General features: G+C 46.4%; 1 protein-coding gene across 1 annotated transcript in view; it reads right to left on the bottom strand.

Moving 5' to 3' along the window:
- Positions 1–1,157: 1,157 nt before the first annotated feature.
- LOC147708470 (solute carrier family 22 member 2-like) overlaps positions 1,158–19,285 on the bottom strand; it is a 545,897-nt gene continuing 527,769 nt past the window's right edge. Inside the window, exon 11 of the mRNA XM_086927158.1 lies at positions 1,158–1,362. Within this exon, the coding sequence (XP_086783284.1) occupies positions 1,302–1,362 (61 nt within the window). The 3' untranslated portion in view covers positions 1,158–1,301. The remainder of the gene's footprint in view (positions 1,363–19,285) is intronic.

Here is a 19,285-nt window from a genome sequence, read left to right as displayed (position 1 = left end):
TTTCATCTCTGCTGAAAAGGTGAAGGACGCAATACAAGAAGCGCATTTACTTGGAACCTGTAAGTGCCTGTCTATATAAAGCATTCAATGAGTCCCATCTGCTCATTTGCCCTGGATAGAGACACAGCTCCTATACTGCTAAAACACATGGTGAAGGAACCTAAGAGTTGTGGACACTGAACTTTTGCGGTATTGTCAGTGCTTAATTTGAGCCAGTGGTTTCCAGTGCTCGGCAACAGCACTTAATTGGCATCACCTGAACTTATGATAGTCGGCCACATGGTAGGCTATTTGCCTCATTTAGAGTGAGCACAACAACAGTTGTTTACTAATTCAATATACATTAAAAATGACTAATACCTGCCACCTATGCTAATTAGATAGCTTTGGGGGCCTGGAATAGTCTCAGTTGTCACACTTCTAGGAGCGTGGTGATTAGTAGCTCTCTTGGCACTGTATTTTGTAGCACTAGCAGGGGCAATGGGCGGTGTAGCCTTCAGTGGCCTCCTGATGAGGGCCCTGGCACTTAATTATTTAGAAATAATAGCACTGGGTACTGTACACATTTAGGCATGGACAGCCACATTCTGAAAGATGAAATATTGTGTTATCTTCAGTTCTGTTTATGGGTTAAGGGATATGTCCTCCAACCAGTATTTAATGTGCAGGCGGGGGGCCGGTACAGAGTTGCGGGAAATTGGACTTATTTCCCATAATCAGACTTTGATAAAGAGCAAGACAGAGAAAGATAGAAAAAGAAGGAGGAAGAGCAAGATGGAACAATAGTGACCAAGTGAGAAAGCATGGATGAAAAGGAACCTGCAAGAGTGAAATAAAGAGACAGGAAGTGCAGAGCGGTGTAAGAAAAAGGTGTGGTGGGAGGTAATCAAAACATGACAGCCTTGCTATCCGACAATCCCAGCATTTGGCATACTCTGTAAAAACATTTGGCCCCTTGTGTATAAGTTTTTACTTATTAAGCTCTACGTCCTGTAAAAGGCAGTATTCCTCAGAGGTGAAGGGTAAAATATACTGATGCACTAACATTACATCATTGTGTGTTTTCGCCATTTCTTTGCCTTTGGAGCTCTGCTGAAGAAAACATGAGTGTTACAAGTTGGTTCTATAACAGGACTACAATAAAAACGAAACTTGTTTAAAATGTAAAATATTCCATGGTTTATTATTTTGTATGTTGTCATGTATAGAGCTTCACACAAAAACTTAACACAATTACATATTTTTTATAAAACATTTCTGGTGCACTTGTGATGGGGCAATATTTTGTCCTTGCTATTATGTCAAACATCTGATGCTTTAACTTCTAAGTATGTAATTGTTTCTGCTTTTATCTTCTTTTGCCTGCAAACAGAAAACAAACTTTTAAAATGTTGAAAGAAAAAAAGCATTACATTTGATAAACCTGGTAACAGCTGAAAATATATTGAAAGCATGTATTCATTACAACATTAAAAAGTTTAAATGTGTCAAATGTTAACATCATTTATATAGGTAACATTCTTTCTGCAGTAGAAAATAAATCATGGGGCTTCATCATAGAAGTGGTACCATCAGCAGTAAATTACCACTCCTCCAGGAATACATACATACTAGGCATTTATTATTAGGTAATGCCTAGTTTTATCTGTCTTGCCAGCCTCATGTTTTTGAAAACCAATAGTGATAGTACAGACATACATACATATATACATACAGAAGCTTTCAGTCCATTGATTTTTTTCAAGCATCATTCATATTTTATTTCTGCCCACCTGAGCATACAGCATGTGGCATGGGTCTGTTTACTTCTTCCAAGAAGGTGCCCTCAAATGGATCATTTCCTTCTTCATCGGAATAAATCAGAGAACCCGTCTTCCACCCTTCAGCTTGTAACTTAAAAACATGATCCTCACCATCCCTCAAAGTTCATCCCTCATCCATACTCTGTTCAACGCCTAAATGATACCTCCTTGCCAACTTCGTCAGAACCCATGGACTGAACATCATCTCCTACGCAGACGACACCCAGCTCATCCTCTCTCTATCTGAAAACCCATCCACCATGTGGGCCATTGTGCATGACCAGCGTCACTGACTGGATACAAAACAACTTCTTCAAACTCAAAACATACAAATCAGAGGTTCTGATCTTCTGAAACAGCACCTCCCTGTGGAACGCCTCCTGGTGGCCCACTGAGCTGGGACCCTTGCCCATTCCCACATACCACACCTCAGCATCATTCTGGACAGCAAATTCACCATAAAAAACCTGATCAGCGAAGTGTCTCCTCTACCTGCTGCCTCACTCTTCACGTGCTCTGAAAGACCTTGAAATGGCTCCCATTCACCAACAGACGCACCATCACTCAAGCCTTCGTCACTAGCGTCTTGGACTAGGGCAATGCACTCTATGAAGAGACTGCAGACCATACAGAACTCAGGGGTCAGACTCATCCTCAACATCCCCAAATGTACTCACATCACCCCACACCTAAAAAAACTCCACTAGCTCCCTGTCCACAAGAGGTGCCAAATCAAGATGCTGACTCACGCCTACAAATTCCTCCATAATCAAGGACCAGCGTATATCATCCACTACCTGAGCTTCCACCAACCCTCCAGACACCTGTGCTCCACCTCCCTCTCCCTTAGTCACACACCCACATCCAGCAAAGCAACAGTGGACGATGCTCCCTCTCATACCTCACCACAAAGTCCTGGAACAGCTTTCTTCTCCATCTCTGGACCTCAACCTCTTTTCAGGAATTCAGAAGGGGACTCTACATCTGGATGTTCAAATGATTCAACCCAAGCAGCTTGGCTCTCCGCTCCTGGATACACAGCGCTTTATAAATCCTGTTTGATTGATTGATCCACTAGCTCGCTGGACAGATTATGTGCACAGCTGCCTGAAAGTACTGCCAGGCTTGTGTGCTACTAGGCGATTCCTTCCTTCCTTTGCTTATGTATTTGTTTATTTAAGCCATTTTTTGCAAATATATATATATATAAACACACACAATTATTACACCATCTATGACCAGATCCACTGGCTTCACCAATGACTATTGTGAAACGCAGATATTACCTTGAAATATATTTTGCAAATGCAGTCACTTTATTTGAAAAATCAGCTTTCTAGTTTTTTGAAAATACGGACATTTCACCATGAACTACAATATGTCAGAGTATGCAAGCTGTCACATCGCTATGCCTGTCTTCTCATTGTCCCGGAGTCAGGCATAGCTAGGGGAGGAAAGGGAGGAGCCTCGGGGAAGGAAGAGGTAGTCAACGGAAATGGGGCTAGGGGGTAGGGGTTGAATAAAGCTCCAGTGAATACCATAACCTGTCTCCGTCCTTGATTCTTTCTACTGGCGGGAATCTAAAACTGGCGTTGAGGGGCGGGATCAAAGACACCCCCCTCGACATCCCCGCAAACGTGGAGAAGCGCGAGCTGCCGCTAATGAGAGGGGAGCGCCTGAAAAAAAAAAAAGAACGAAATGCGGGAGAAGACAGCGTGCCCCTAAATAAACAAAGATTGCGGCGAAGGGCCTAATTGGCCAGCAAACATCAAGGGAGGCAGCTGCAAACTGGGGCAAGCTCAACAATAATGCCCCATGAAAATGGAAGCGAAGCTCCTGCATGTCTCTTCCGGTGCCCATTTTGTAGTCAGGCACTCTTGCATTAGATAAGCTTAGTCCTGACGCGGCGGGCATTTTAAGGTCAGACATCTTACTAAAAAGACTCCTGGAGCCTGGCAAAGTGTGACCGAACTTCTGTGAACATCTCTAAGGCCCACCAGAGTCACGCTGCTCCCCACCATGTTGGACCCTGACTCAACACAGCAAGCAGCGCCCTGTATAGCACATGGCGCCCCGCCTCCTGGACCGATACTCATGGGAGTATCATACTTTCGCCCCCCTGAACCACTACCACAGATGTCTGGTAGAAGCATGGGCCCGCATGGAGGAGTTGGCTTGAGGACTTTGAGGACTTCATGAAGGGGTCACAAGTCCGTGACCCCGGCCAACAACTTATAGCCCTACGCAATCTTGTAGGCAAAGACATCCAACAACTCATCAAAGACCTACCTTCGGCCAATGCTGTGTCATATGAGGACATGAGAGAAGCGTTAAACAAGAAATTTCTCCCCAAGCGGAACCTAGACTACACGAAATACACGTTCAACCTCGCGTCCCAAGAGCGAGACGATTTATGGCCACTTTTAAAAAGACAGTCCAACAAGCTGAGTTAACCCACCGTGATATTCAACCGGCACTAAATGAAGTACTGCAGGCATACAGGACCCCGCCACACGGCACCACGAACCAATGTCCTGCCACTCTGATGCTCGGCCGGACCCCTTGCACCCGGATACCAACCACAGACGCTGTCACACAGTCCGGAATCACAACGTCAGACCACAAGACATTGGTCGAATTGGATCTTACCAAGAAGGCGAAAATGAAGGAATATGCAGACCACCGCAGACACGCCAAGATATCTGATATCCGAGTAGGAGACTGGGTGCTGGTGAGACGAGAAAGGAAATCCAAGGCAGATAGCCGTTACCATGATCACCTGCTGCAAGTAACAAGAACGAAAGGAACCAAGATCACTGCTGAGTCTGGAAGCAAAATAACGACTAGAAATGTGTCGCATTTCAAAAGATGCAACTCGACAGCCTACACTAGGACTCGGGTGCCCGACTGGGACCCGGACGTGTCAAGTGAAGAAGAGAACAATCCAGAGGAACCCATACAGATATCGGAGACCCATGATATGAGAAGAGAACATCCTCACAGTCAATCACAACCCAGCCGACCGCGAGGGAATACTCAAAGGCCTATCCGATTCATTGAAGAGCTCTGAAAGAGACACTGAACACTCAAAATACAAAAGGGGGAGATGTCACATCGCTATGCCTGTCTTCTGATTGTCCCAGAGTCAGGCATAGCTAGGGGAGGAAAGCCTCGAGAAAGGAAGAGGCGGTCAACAGAAACGGGGCTAGGGGGCAGGGGTTGAATAAAGCTCCAGTGAATACCGTAACCTGCCTCCGCCCGTGATTGTTTCTACTGGCGGGGATCTAACACCAGCATGTTAGTGGGAATAGCTGGCATGTATCTAAAAGAGCACCCGCTCCCGCCACCCACCCCTCCACTGGATATGCCCCCCCCCCAAAAAAAAATTGGGAAATTTGCGCTTTTGTAAAATCCTGTTATTTTTATAAAACTGCCTGCAAAATTTGAGTTTTTATATCCTGGTGGGGGTCTGCTCTTTGTGCAAGCCTGTGCAGCATCTGCACTTGTGTCGCTCATTCTGCTGCTTGACAACGTTCACATATGAACACACGTGTCTTTTCTGCCATCTTGTGGCTACATGCGGAACAGTAATCGCAATATTTAATGGAAGAGTTCCCCGTAATCATAGATTGTAGTGGTGATACCAGGAAGTAAGAAATACTTATCTTCTATAGTACAGACTCAACATTCAGAATGCTTCATACCTTCCACAAACTCTTGCAAGCTGAAATATATTCATGGAATCTCACACTTCGTTTCTCAGAAGGAAATCACTGCCATAATTATATTGTTTGAACTCTTTCTTATACTTCTGAGTATCAAGTATGGCATGTCATTATGTTAACAAATAAATACAACTGTAGCATGGGAATGTAAAACAATTCAAATCCTGTCATTTTAATACGATCTTTGGAAGTGTATCCCACTCCCCTGTGCGATACCTTTACACTTTAGCTTGCTGAAGTAAGCACAGCCTTTCCACATGGTTGTGTTTCACCACTGCTTTCCAAGATTTGCTCAATCAAGGTTTGCTATGAAAACCCAAGTTTAAAAAAAATATATCTTTATTAATTTTCAATGTTAATAGTTGGTTACTTGTATCACATAGCTATGTGCCATTATTCGTCAACTAGGATTTGCCAACTTGATTCACATTCATCCATTTAATTGCAATGCGTTGTTTGGCAAGTATACATCCCAAGCTAGGGCTGCCAAGGGCCTTTCCTCTGCCACCACGTCTGGTCATGGGCCTGGGGGATTGCTTTCAAGCATCCCCATGACAACCAGACTCGCGATCGGCAGTTTACACTGAGCTGTACTCGGAAAGCTGGTTTCTCGCAGATTTTTCCACCGGAACTCACATTCAATACTTTTTTTATGCCCATAATAAAAAAAAAGGGGGGGTGATTTAAAACTATTAAACAGAGAAAATTACAGGAGATTCAAACCTTAATACAGGAGACATAATAATTGATACTAAGAATACATAGGGCATATAATCAGGCCCTTCTCTGAGATTTATATTTTCTTAAGGAGCATCTCTGCATGAAAAAAAAAAAAAGGTAAGATATGTCTGACTCTGACTCCGAGCAGGCTAGAGCCTCCTTTCCTACCTTTGATAATGAGAGCTTCAGGGTAATGCTCCAAAAGGAAATGAGATTATGTATGTTGGAGACCCTTGGTCAGGTCATCCCCAACAAAAGACCGCTTCCCTCTCAAGAGGATATATCTAATGGAGCACCTGACTTGAGGGGTAAACAAATTAAGAAATCTGACAATATTGAAATGTGTACCCCTATGAGCAATGAAGGTCCCAGCACCTCTTCATATGTGGGAGGTTTTAACACCTCAAATCTAATTGGAGGTCCTCGCACCTCAGCTTCAAAGGGTGTCCCTTGCGGCACAACAGTGGAAGGTGCCCTTCGCGGCACGAATAATTCGGATGCCCGTAGTGGCACAATATCAAATAGTGCTCAAAACAATATCAAAGATGACCAATATACCCTCAATGATGAATTCTTAGATGTATCTGACGAGTACATATTAGATCTAGAGGATGAAGATGATGACCTATTCAACACAGAGGAGGAATATCTTCCCTCCTCAAAAGACAACATTCTAAACCCTTTGGGGGAAGATATGTTTTCGCCTTTAAATTTAAAGCATCCTAGATCCTAGATATTCACAATGGTTGCCAAAGGACCACGTTTCTAAATTTATTAAGAAATGGCTTTGCAACCTGCTGGAAAGAGACACTAGAAATATTCTTAGAGTAGAATGCTCAAGACCCATCATCGAAGATAAGACTTGTCAAACTCCTAATCTTGACCCAGAGCTTATAAAATTTCTCTTTAAACTCGGTCGTGACCCGATAAAGGGTATAGAAAAATTATTTAAAGGTTGCCAGGACCAGTCTTCTGGACGTCCTTGGCCCCCTAACAAAAATCCTTGACTCGGCTGAGGAGAGCCATATCCACGGGACTCCCCTTGATGTTAACCTTATTAGAGGCTCGAGTCAAAGGGCAATAATACTCTTAGGCAACGCTAATGCTAGCATTAACGCTGAGAGGCGTAGATTGATCCTTTACAAGATTGACCCCAAGCTTTTCGATATGGCCGTCAAGGAGCCAACTTCGAATCCAAAAGGACTTCTTTTTGGAAAAGAATTAATAAAGTCACTTGGGAAATATGTCTCGACCTTTATAGCCCTAGACAAGGCCCAACAAAATATGAAAAGAGTATTTCATAATAACCTTTTTGGGAGGGCCGGGAGAAGGGGCCTTTCTTCCAGACGATTTAACCAGAGGCCCTATCAACGATACTGTGGCTTTGGTTGGGGATACCAACAATTCAACGGACCCACCTTCTACCCCCAGCGCGGGAGAGGAACTTGTGGTTCAAGAGGATCAAGATCCCGCGGGGCATTCAGCGCCAATCCAACAAGTAAGAGCTCTTCCCCCCCCCTGCCCCTTCTGTCCCCTTAAAGGTGGGAGGCAGACTCAAGCTTTTTTCCAAAATTGGAAGTTGATCCCTCAAGACCCATGGGTCCTGAACACAGTCAAAGGCTTCATGATAGATTTTGTTCAAGTTACCTTACAATCTTCCTTCCCAAAAGACATACCTTTCTCTTTGGAAAAACAAGAAATAGTGGAAGAGGAAATATCCTCTATGCTCAAGAAAGGTGCAATAATAGAAGTTCTTTTGGACACTTTAACATTCATAAGTACATTTGTCCTCGTAGAGAAAAAAGGAAAAGGCTGGAGGCCGGTGATGAATTTGAAAAGTCTCAACACATTTCTAGTCTACAGACATTTCAAGATGGAGGGTATCCACCTCCTGAGAGACCTCCTCTTGAAAGAAGACTGGTTGGTCAAACTGGATTTAAAGGACGTGTTTTTCACGATTTCTATGGCCGGATTCCACAGCCTTTCTTCCAATTTATGTGGAAAAATCACCTTTATCAGTTCCAGGCACTTCCGTTTGGACTTTGCTCCGCCCCTTGGTGTTTTACCAAGGTTATGAGGACGGTCGCCTCTTTCCTGAGAGAAAGAGGTATTCGCCTTATCATTTTTCTCGATGACATTCTGATAATGCCTCAAGACCTTCAACAGATTCTCCCTAGACCTAGAAACAGTCATGAATCTTCTAGAAAGTCTAGGTTTTATTATAAACAAAGAAAAGTCTATCCTGACTCCCTCAAAATCACTGGGTTTCCTCGGTTTCACCCTAGATACCTCCAAGTGTCTCCTCCTCCTTCCTTCCACCAAAATATCAAAGATAAAGAAAGAAATAAGACATATTTTGAGACAAACAGACCTTCCACTGAGGGATCTAGCCAGGCTCTTGGGTCTTCTCTCTTCTTCTAGTCAAGCAATTTTTCCAGGCCTACTGAATTATCGAGCCTTACTAAGAATAAAAGGCAGAGCTCTGAGATCTGGTCTCGGGTACGAAGATCGGATTACACTAGAACAGGACGCCAAATCAGAACTAGTCTAGTGGTTGGACAACCTAGAAGCCTGGAATGGAAAGGCAATCTTTGGTTCAGAACCAGATTTTGTTTTGGAATCCCATGCTTCCATTCATGGTTGGGGTGCATGCCTTTTGGACCAGAACACAGGAAGGATCTGGTCTCAGGAAGAATCATCTCACCACATCAACTTCCTGGAACTTACGGCTGGCCTTTATGCTCTTATGAGCTTCAAACATTCGCTCCAGGGGAGATAGGTCATTTTAAAGATGGACAATATGTCCGCTGTAGCTTACATCAATCGTTTGGGCAGTACCAAATCTAGCCAGGAAACTCTGGATGTTCTGTCTAGAACACAAAATTGCACTCAGAGCACAATACTTTCCAGGGAAATCGAACATCTCTGCCGATTGGAATTCCAGATTCCTATTGAATCACAGCGATTGGAAACTCAATCCACTTGTCTTCAATTCCCTGAACAAGATTTGGGACCCTTTCGAGATTGACCTTTTTGCGAGCCGTCTCACGTATCAACTAGAGAATTATTTCAGCTGGATGCCGGATCCCGGTGCCCTAGCAGTGAATGCCTTCCTGCAACCTTGGTCAGGAATCAACGCATATGTCTTTCCTCCCTTTGCTATGATCCAGAGGGTCTTACAGAAAGTGAGACAAGAAGGGTGCTCTCTGGTCCTGATAACTCAGTTTTGGCCATCCCAAGCATGGTTCCCCACCACTCTGGAACTAGCATGCGACATTTCCTTCTTAATCCCTTTTCTATTGAATCTCCTCACAGACGTAAACGGAGATTCCCATCTCCTAACCCAAACGGGGAGTTTGAACCTTCTTGTTTGGAGCTGCAAATCTCCTTAGAGAGTCTTGGGCACCAGGTACCCACTACCGATCCAATAACATTTGGAAATCCTGGGTACGTTTGTGCCTGGAAAGGAATTTGGATTCCCTTCAGGCACCTATCGTTGATGTAGTAAACGTTCTGGTTGAATTATTTGATAAAGGTTTAAGTTATAGATCTATCAATTTCTATAGATCTGCAATCTCCCCTGGTCATGCACTTGTCATCGGACAAACTGTGGGTAAAAATGTTATTGTTTGCAGAGTAATGAAGAGCATTCGTTTGAAGATACCCCCAAAACCCAAATATGATACCCTATGGGATGTGAACTTGATTCTGGATCTTTTCAACTCCTGACCTGAAAATACTTTTCTGAATAGAAAACTCCTCTCCATCAAACTAGCAACACTTCTTTGTCTTATTTCTTGTCGTAGAGTATCTGATGTCATAGCCTTGGAGATCTCTAATAGGTCTTATAACTTATTTGGTGTCAAATTCGAGGTTTACAGAAGAACCAAAACCATGTCTGACTCTATCTTCTATCCCCGTTTAGATCCTTTCCCAAACCTTTGCGTGGTCGAGTGCATGAAGCATATGACCAAAGAATGTCCAGTTTACGTCCTTTTAATGAAAAACAACTTCTTATTTCCTTTATCAAACCTCATAGAGCTATAACCGCTACTTCCATTGCTAGATGGGTTAAGACAGCCATGAACTTAGCAGGTATTGATTTATCAAAATTTCAAGCTCATTCTATTAGAGGTGCTATGGCCAGTAAATCTCTATGGTCTGGAGGTAAGTTAGATGATATTCTTAAAGCGGACGACTGGTCAACCGCTAGTACCTTTGCTAGACTTTACTGTAAACCTATCGAACATATGTCTAATGTTGTATTACAAAACTACCAACATGCATATTGTAGCCTTCGTTCTTGTAATGAAATTGCGGTTCTCCTATTACCATGACTAGAGAATCTGGATTTCATTAAAGACACGGAGGCTGACATTATCCCACCCATCCCACTCCTTAGTGGTTGATGGTTTATGACTTGTGTTTACATTTATGCTGACGTAATGCTTTATTATTTGTTTACATTCATTCATGCTTGAAATGTTCTATTTTTAAAGAGACTCATTACTTTCTTTCTTTTTAGGTAACCCTTCTTCATATTCTTGGATAAGACTTAGCTTTCTTTTGACTTAGGCCAGGAGCAGGCCCAGCAGCACCTCTCAGGGGGTGCCCTCGAATTCACATCCCGTAGCATGTTTGATTGTCTGTAGACCTCCTTCTAGTACGGCTCAATGTATGTACTTTGCCAGACCATGAGTAAAAAATTAGCCGAAGGGACCTTGCATCTCGGGCATTCATCAGGCCGGGCTGGGTAGATAGCATGCAGGGTTTTAGGGTTGAGATATAATTGGTGGACATAATTGTACTGTATTTAAATCGGGCATTTGTGCTAATTTTAGGCACTTGTTCATGGACCTTTTGCCAGTCCCGTGGGGAATTATCTAGCTCCAAACCTTACTCCCATCTAATTTAGGCTTTTGGAATGATCAGCAAAGCATCCCCACGTAGTGCTCTGTATAAGTGGGTGATGCGTTTTCCGCCCCCATTATGTCCAGTAGTCTATTCAGTATCCGGAAGGGGGCTGGCTCCTCCGGGAAACCAGCCCAGAGTTTGCGTGCAGTGGCTGACATCTTACTATACTGTAGGTATTACCCTACGCCAAAGGCAGATGATTCTGCTGCATCATCGTAAGTTATAAATTGACCCTCAAGATACAGATCTCCCAACACTTCGCAGCCACCAGCTTTCCATTTACTCACTGACATGTGCTCTATATCTGCAAAGGGTTTAATTGTCCGTATTGGCATGTCACGAGCATATGGAGCCCTGCGTAGGACAGTGTGACCGACTGTTCCCATATGCTCACACCTGTCTAATTAAAAATGAAAAAGTGTGCAGGATGCGCTCCCCTATCATTAGGAGCTCAGGTAGACCTCCTTGATGATCTAGCGGCCTCCATAATCTCTTTTCCCAATTATCCCGCTCATCGAACCAATGGATCGCATGTTGGAGGTTTGCTGCTAGATAGCAATACTCTAGATTAGGGAGTTCAATGCCCCCTCTGACCCAGGAGTGTTGCAGCGTACAGAGTCTATTCTTTTCCATTTTGTGGACCATAGTATTTCCCTGAGGAGGCCATCAAGCTCACGGAAGCATGTGCGGGGGATTTCATACAGAGAGCTCTGCATAACATATAAGCAGTGGGGCAGTTTTACCATCTTGACCTACCCATCATTGTCATTGGGAGGTCCTTCAAAACTTGGATTGACGCCTGGAGACCCATCATGACTCTTCAGCTATTCAAATCCAAGGAACCAGTGTTTTTCTGTGGCTATTCTAATATCCAGATAGCGGATCCTGTCACTGCACCATGGCAATGGTAACTGCAAAAGCATTAACAGGTCTACATCCGCCAGTGTGCCGAGTAGTATAAGTTGCGATTTCTGTGGGTTAACCACTAAGTCAGAAATCAATTCAAACTCCAACAGTGCTGTTTGCAGCATGGGCAGGGCTACTGCTGGTTTATGATGTTACACAGTTAATCAATCAATCATATCATTTGTAAAGCGCACTACTCACCTGTGAGGGTCTCAAGGCGCTGGGGTGGGGTATGCTGCTACTGCTCGAAAAGCCAGGTCTTGAGGAGTTTTCTGAAGGTCAGCAGGTCTTAGGTCTGCTGTAGGTGAATGGGGAGGGTGTTCCAGGTCTTGGCGGCGAGGTGGGAGAACAATCTGCCGGCGGAGGTTGTTCTTCGGAAGTGGGGGACAGTGGCGAAGGCGAGGGCGGAAGAGCGGAGCTGGCGGGTGGGGGTGTAGAAGCTGAGTCATCTGTTGCGGTACGTTGGTCCGGTGTTGTGGAGTGCCTTGTGTGCGTGGGTGAGGAGCTTGAAGGTTATCCTCTTGTTGACCGGGAACCAGTGCAGGTCTCTCAGGTGAGATGTGAGGTGGCTGCAGCAAGGGATGTCAAGGATCAGGCGTGCAGAGGCCTTCTGGCTGCGTTGGAGCCGTCTCAGGAGTTTGGCCGAGGCTCCTGTGTAGAAGGCGTCTCCGTAGTTCAACCTGCTGCTGGCGAGGGCCTGGGTGACCGTTCTTCTTGTTTCAGTGGGGATCCACTTGTAGATCCTGCGGAGGGTGTTGCAGCAGGAGGAAGAGACGGTGTTGACCTGTTTAGTCATGGAGAGGGTGTAGTCGAGGATGACCCCTAGGTTGCATGCGTGGTCGGTGGGTGTTGGAGCGGTTCCCAGGGTAGTCACCACCATGAGTCGTCTCAGGCCGAAGGGGTGGATCCGAGGATGAGGAACTCTGTCTTGTCCGAGTTCAGCTTCAGTCGGCTGTTCCTCACCCATTCAGCGACGGCCTTCATTCCTTTGTAGAGGTTGGTTTTGGTGGTGTGGGGGTCCTTGGTGAGGGAGAGGATCAGCTGGGTGTCATTGGCGTAGGAGATGATGTTGAGGTCATTCCGACGTGCGACTGGGGCGAGCGGTGCCATGTAGATGGTAAACAGAGTTGGGGTGAGGGATGAGCCCTGGGGTACGCCGCAGATGATCTCGGTGGCTTTGGAGCGGAAGGGGGGAAGGCGGCCGCTCTGTGTTCTGCCAGAGAGGAAGGAGGTGGTCCAGTCCAGGGCCTTCTTTTGGATCCCGGCTTTATGGAGGCGTGTTTGTAGTGTGTGGTGGCAGGCCATATCAAAGGCGGATGGCAGGTCCAGGTGGATGAGGGCCGCCGTTTCTCCGTTGTCAAGCAGGGACTTGATGTCATCAGTGGTGGCGATGAGGGCAGTCTCGGTGCTGTGGTTGCTGGAGAACCCGGACTGGTAAGGGTCCAGGATGATGTTCTCCTCGAGGTAGCGGGTCAGTTGTTCGTTGACGGTCTTCTCGAAGACCTTTGCCGGGAACGGGATCAGGGAGATGGGCCAGAAGTTCTTGAGGTCCTTGGGGTCCTCCTTGGGTTTCTTGAGTTAGGCGTTGATCTCGGCGTGCTTCCAGCTCTCCGGGAAGGTTGCTGTCTCAAAGGAGGTGTTGATGACTTTCCGGAGATGGGGTGCGATGGATGTGCTGGCTTTGTTGAAGATGTGGTGTGGGCATGGGTCTGACGGAGATCCGGAGTGGATGGTGTTCATGATCTTGATGGTGTCGTCGTCGTTGATTTTGTTCCAGGAGAGCAAGTGGTTGGTGCGGATGGTGGTCATGGGGGCGGATGTCTCAGTGGTTGTCGGGGCGGTCGTGGCGTTGAAGCTGTCGTGGATGTCTGCGATCTTGCAGTGGAAGAAGGTGGCCAGTGAGTTGCACAGGTCTTGCAAAGGTGGGACGTTGTTGGGGTTGGAGCTGGGGTTGGAGAGTTCCTTCACAGTGTTGAAGAGCTCTTTGCTGGTGCACGTGTTGTTGTCTAGGCGGTTTTTGATGGAGGCCCTTTTGGCGGATCTGATGAGGTGATGGTGTCCGCGGGTGGCATTCTTGTGGGCTGCGTGGCTTTCCGGTGTTCGTTCACAGAGCCAGATCTTCTCCAGCTTTCGGCAGGTTTGCTTGGATGCCCGGAGGTCTTCAGTGAACCAGCTGGCTTTCTTGTTGGTGTGACTGTCGGAGGGTTTCTTGATCGGGGAGAGAATGTTGGCGCAGTCGTTGATCCACTGTCTGAGGTTGCGGGCGGCGGTGTCGGGGTCGGTGGGGTCGGCGGGTGGGCTATGGGCGAGGGTGGTGGTTAGCTGGTCTTCGGTGACTTTGTTCCAGCAGCGGCGAGGCATCTGTTTGGTGCGGTGGTGCGTGGTGGGTTTCTTGAAGGTGACGTGGATGCAGCGAAGGTCGGTCCAGTGGAGTTTGGTGGTGTGGTTGAAGGAGACGTGGGGGCTTACGGAGAAGATGGGGGTCAAGCGTGTGACCGGTAGAGAGGGTGGGTGTTGTGACGTGTTTTCTGAGTCCAAGGTTGGCTAGGTTGTCGATCAGGGTGGTGGAGTTGGTGGCATTGTTGTTCTCGAGGTGGAAATTCAGGTCCCTGAGGAGGATGTAGTCCGTAGAGGCGAGGGCGTGTGTGCTGACGAAGTCGGCGATGGAGTCACTGAACTGTGGTCAGGGTTCGGGGGTTCTGTAGATGAGGGTTCTTCTGAGGGTGGTGTTGGGGTCGGTGTGGATCTGGAAGTGCAGGTGTTCGGTGGTGCTGAGGGTGTCGTCGGTGTTGGTCGAGGCTCGAGAGTGTTCCTGTGGACGATGGTGATTTCTGCTTCGTTGCTGCGGTCCCTGCTGGTGATCATGTAGCCTTCCGGGACGGCTATGGCTATGTCGAGTGCCAAGGCGGGGCTCAGCCAGGTCTCCGTCAGGAAGGCGACGTCTGGGAAGTTTGAGTTGAGAAGGTCCCAGAGTTCAATGGCGTGATTGCGGGCGGAGCGGGTGTTGAGAAGGATGCATCTGAGGTGGTTGAGTTCTTTCTTGGTCGGCAGCATGGTGGGGCGGATGCTTGGGAAGCTGCAGTTTCGGAAGGTGAATCTCCGTGGGTGCGCTTCGGGGTGGCCAGGAAGCAGGTGTATGATCGCCCGGTGTTGAGTGAGTGGAGGGTTCAGGCATCGCAGCGGTGTTGGGCGTCGTGGCATTCGCGGGGTACATGGGTCCTGGCGCTGGCCAGGCACGGACGGGCGCAGACGGGTTTGCCTTAGGTGCACCTTCGGTGTGCCAGCGACATGGCCACTGCGTGGCCGCTGCACGGCCTCTATATGAGGGGATGAGGGAGGGAGGAACAGCTGGGAGGCGGGAGCTGGGCAGCGAATTGGATTGCAGAAGAGCGGGCCGCAGGAATGCAGCAGCAGGAAAAACGGGCGGGCCGCTGGAGAACTGGGCACAGGAAGGAAAACAAGTTTAGGCAAGAAAAAAAGTAAAGGCACAGAGGAATAAAAACAAGTCTGGGCAAGAAAGCAAGTGCAGGCACAGGGGAATAAAAACAAGTCTGGGCAAGAAAGCAAGTACAGACACAGAGACAGAGCAAGAACAGGCACAGAGGAATAAAAACAAGTCCTGGCAAGAAAGCAAGTATAGGCACAGGGGAATAAAAAGAAGTCTGGGCAAGAAAGCAAGTACAGGCACTGGAATAAAAGCAAGTCTGGGCAAGAAAGCAAGTACAGGCACAGCAGAAAAACAAGTCTGGGCAAGAAAACAAGTTAGGCACAGGGTAAAAATACAAGGTTATGCAGCAGCGTGAGGAGCGACCTGCCTGTGAGCAGGGTCAGTGAATCATCATTTTAGAGCGATACCACATGCACGGTCCCCCCACTTTAATACCCCAGTCCATGAGCCTTTTGTCGCAATAACACAGAAAGTGGTTCCATTGCCACTGCAAATAGCAGCTACGATAAGGGGCATCCCTGCCATGTGCCGCAGCATGGTGGAAGGCCTCGGAGACACAGTTGCCAGTCATAACTCTGGTGATCGGTATGGTGTACATCAGTTTTACCCTTGCAATGAATTTGGGCCCAAACCCCATTACCTGCCATATATATACAACCATATTACTAAATCAAAAGGCTTGTTCTATGTCTTGAAATGGAAGCGCACAATAATTAGTCTCTGGAGGTTTAACATAATGCTCCTCTTAGGTATAAATCCACACTGGTCCTCGTGTATGAGCACAGGTAGATGGGGGAGCATCCAGGAGGCTAGTAGGCCACTAAGTATTTTAGTATCTTCATTGAGCATCGACAGAGCTCTGTTTGACTTCACCTCATTAACTAGTTTGCCTGGCTTGGAAACTAGCACCTCCACTGCCTCCCGCACAGAGTCCGGGAAGACCCCCAATTGCATTGTCTCATTATATACCTCCAACAGTTTATCCACAATTAGATCAACACATTTGTGATTAAATTCTGCAGGCAGACTGACTTCGCCCAGTGTTTTTGCCAGCTTTTGGTATTTTAGGGACGCAAGGATTTAGACTCTGGTCAAATCAGCCTCGAGCATGGTCCGGTTGGGAGCTATCGTTGTCACTGATATTACATATAGGCCAGTAAGGTGCTGTTGTGCTAGCTTATTTATGGCTGCCTGAGATGTATGTAATGTACTTGCAGGAACTTGCATTGCCAAGATGGGGTCATGGGGAGCCGGCTGCCTCACCAGTCTGGCCAAAATATGCCCCCTTCTTACCCCCATTTGTGTAATCTATGCTTGTGGCCAGCATAAGTGTACTTCTCTAATCTGGTGCCAGTCATCTAGCACAGTACCACGCTTGCGACCGCACTCCTCTAATCTGGAAGGCTGTTATGGGAGTGATTTTTCAATCTCTAACAGTTTGGCCTAACCACGATCTAGATCGTCATTCAGTTGTTTCCGCACCCCGTTTGTTGTGTTTATACACACTCCCCGAAGTACCACCTTCATTGCTTCCCAGTCATGGGCTCTAGTCAGGGAGCACCCCTAGTTTTCAAGAAAGTCTATAACATCTGTATTGTATTATAAAATGGGGGATCTTTAAGTACCTTCGCTCGTAGGCGCCATTGTGGGACTGCCGGTCGGGGTCATTCTTGTGACAAAGATAGCAGGAGTGGGGAATGATCCGGAAGGTACCTGTCAGGTAGGTCACCTCACATGACAGATTAGCAATGGTTGGGGTAAAAAAAGTAGTCCAGCCTATAATATGTACTGCTGCAGGTGCATAGCAGAAGAAAGCACCGGTGTTTGGGTGTCCCTCCCTCCATATGTCATTTAACCCTACATTTTTTATTATTGTTTTAATAGTGACATCATATGGGGCTTGGTGCATAGCCTGGGGTGTTCACGGCCTAACAACGGGCTCAGTACACAGTTACAGTCACCCGCAAGTACGCCCAGCTAGGTAGGGGGCCACCACTTTCACCATGTTAGTAAAAAAACTGGAGGTTATCCTCATTTGGGAGATAATTGAAATACAGCAGAGTTTGCGACCATCCAATACCCAGATAGGACCACAAACCGCCCCTCCGTGTCTATTACATGTCCTTTTTGTTGAAATGGTATCCCTGGGGCCACCCAAATTAAAGCACCCTTGCAAACCCTGTATATGATGTTGCAGATAACTGTCCCCTCCATCGATTACGTAACGCCGGGAGACAATTGTCATGATTCTGCCACGTCAGTTTCCTGGTGCACCTTGTCTGGCACCTGTTTACTGTTTTCTATTGTTTTTACCAATGCTTGTTGTGACTTTGCCACTTGTCTGTGCCAATGCTTGTTGCAGATTATGATATCTGTTTGCTGTTTTTCCTTGTTTTTGCCATTGCTTAGTGTGACTTCCACACTTGTCTGTGCCAATGATTGCTGCAGACTATGATGTTATCAAGGCCTATTGTCCCTTCTCAGCTACAGTAGTTTACCTGTGAGCTGGAATCTGGAAGCTTATAGGGACCACACCCTGTTTTGGAAGCTTCTTCCTGAGCCCTTTAAATAGGGGCCACACCCTGTTCTCATTGCTGGTTATTGAGAACCATGAGCTTGAGCAGCAGCTATTCTTGTTCTCCGGTTGCTGAAAGAAGATTTTGGTTGCAGCAAGAAGACCATTCCTTTCTTAACCAACAGCATCGTGAAAGGAACTACGAGCTGTTTTTGTTATTTGCATTTTGAAAGAAAGTTGCGTATCGTGCTGAAGTGTTTTTTGAGCATTTACATGTTTGGTAATTTCGGCACGCTTGTACATCGCGCTGAAGCGCTCTTTAGTCAATTACTTGTTTGGTCATTTTGGCACTGTTATACATCGCGCTGAAGCGCTCTTTAGTCATTTACATGTTTGGTGATTTTGGCATTTTTATACCTCGCGCTGAAGCACTGTTTTGTCATTTACATGTTTGGTGATTTGGGCAACTTGGCACATTGCCCAGAAGCGCTCTTTGGACATTTACATATTGATGACTCAGGCATTTTGGGCACATTGAGCTGAAGCACTCTTGGGGGCATTTACATACCTGATGACTTTTGCATCGTGTCACAACGCGCTGAAGCACTTCCTGGACATCCGCGTATTTTGAACTCTGATGCATAGCACTGAGCACTCCCTTGGGCGTTTGAATATTAATCTGCCTCATTAGCATATGTGCCATGTTGTGTATTGCAAAAAGGTTGTTGGAAGTACCACTGTGATATTTTACAGTGGTTAAAGCACATTATTACTGAAACATTGTGTCTAAAAGCCAAGTGCCTTTTTATATGAATGTGTGCTTCCTTTTGAAATATTGTATCCTTGAGAATTATAGGAACAGAACTTGCCTATAAAACCTGAGAAGACGTACACAACTACTGTTCTATGCATAACCTGCTTTTCCTTTACAGGGATGTTGTCATTGCTTAACCCATGTTAAATATAGTCAGAGTTTATGAAGCATGAAATGAAAGTTAATCAAGGACAACGTCTCGTTCCAGGTCTCCCTCCCCACATCACCCACCCTAATTCCATCCCCCCCGTCTAGCCACTTTGATGCTCAGTGCAGTTAAGCTTGAGTCAAGGCTGCTGGAAGGTGAGCTACTGAGGACCCCAATTGAATGTTACCAGTTCTGACAACAATCTCCCCAGACATGTGTCTCCTGTAAGAAGGTGATTGCTATATGATATGGTATGAGATAGGCATGCACTCTCTGTTGTTTCCAGGGCTGCG

The sequence above is a fragment of the Lissotriton vulgaris genome, chromosome 6 (genome assembly GCF_964263255.1).
Source record: "Lissotriton vulgaris chromosome 6, aLisVul1.2, whole genome shotgun sequence".
NCBI classification, from domain to species: domain Eukaryota; kingdom Metazoa; phylum Chordata; class Amphibia; order Caudata; family Salamandridae; genus Lissotriton; species Lissotriton vulgaris.
This window is presented reverse-complemented; position numbering and strand designations above follow the sequence as displayed.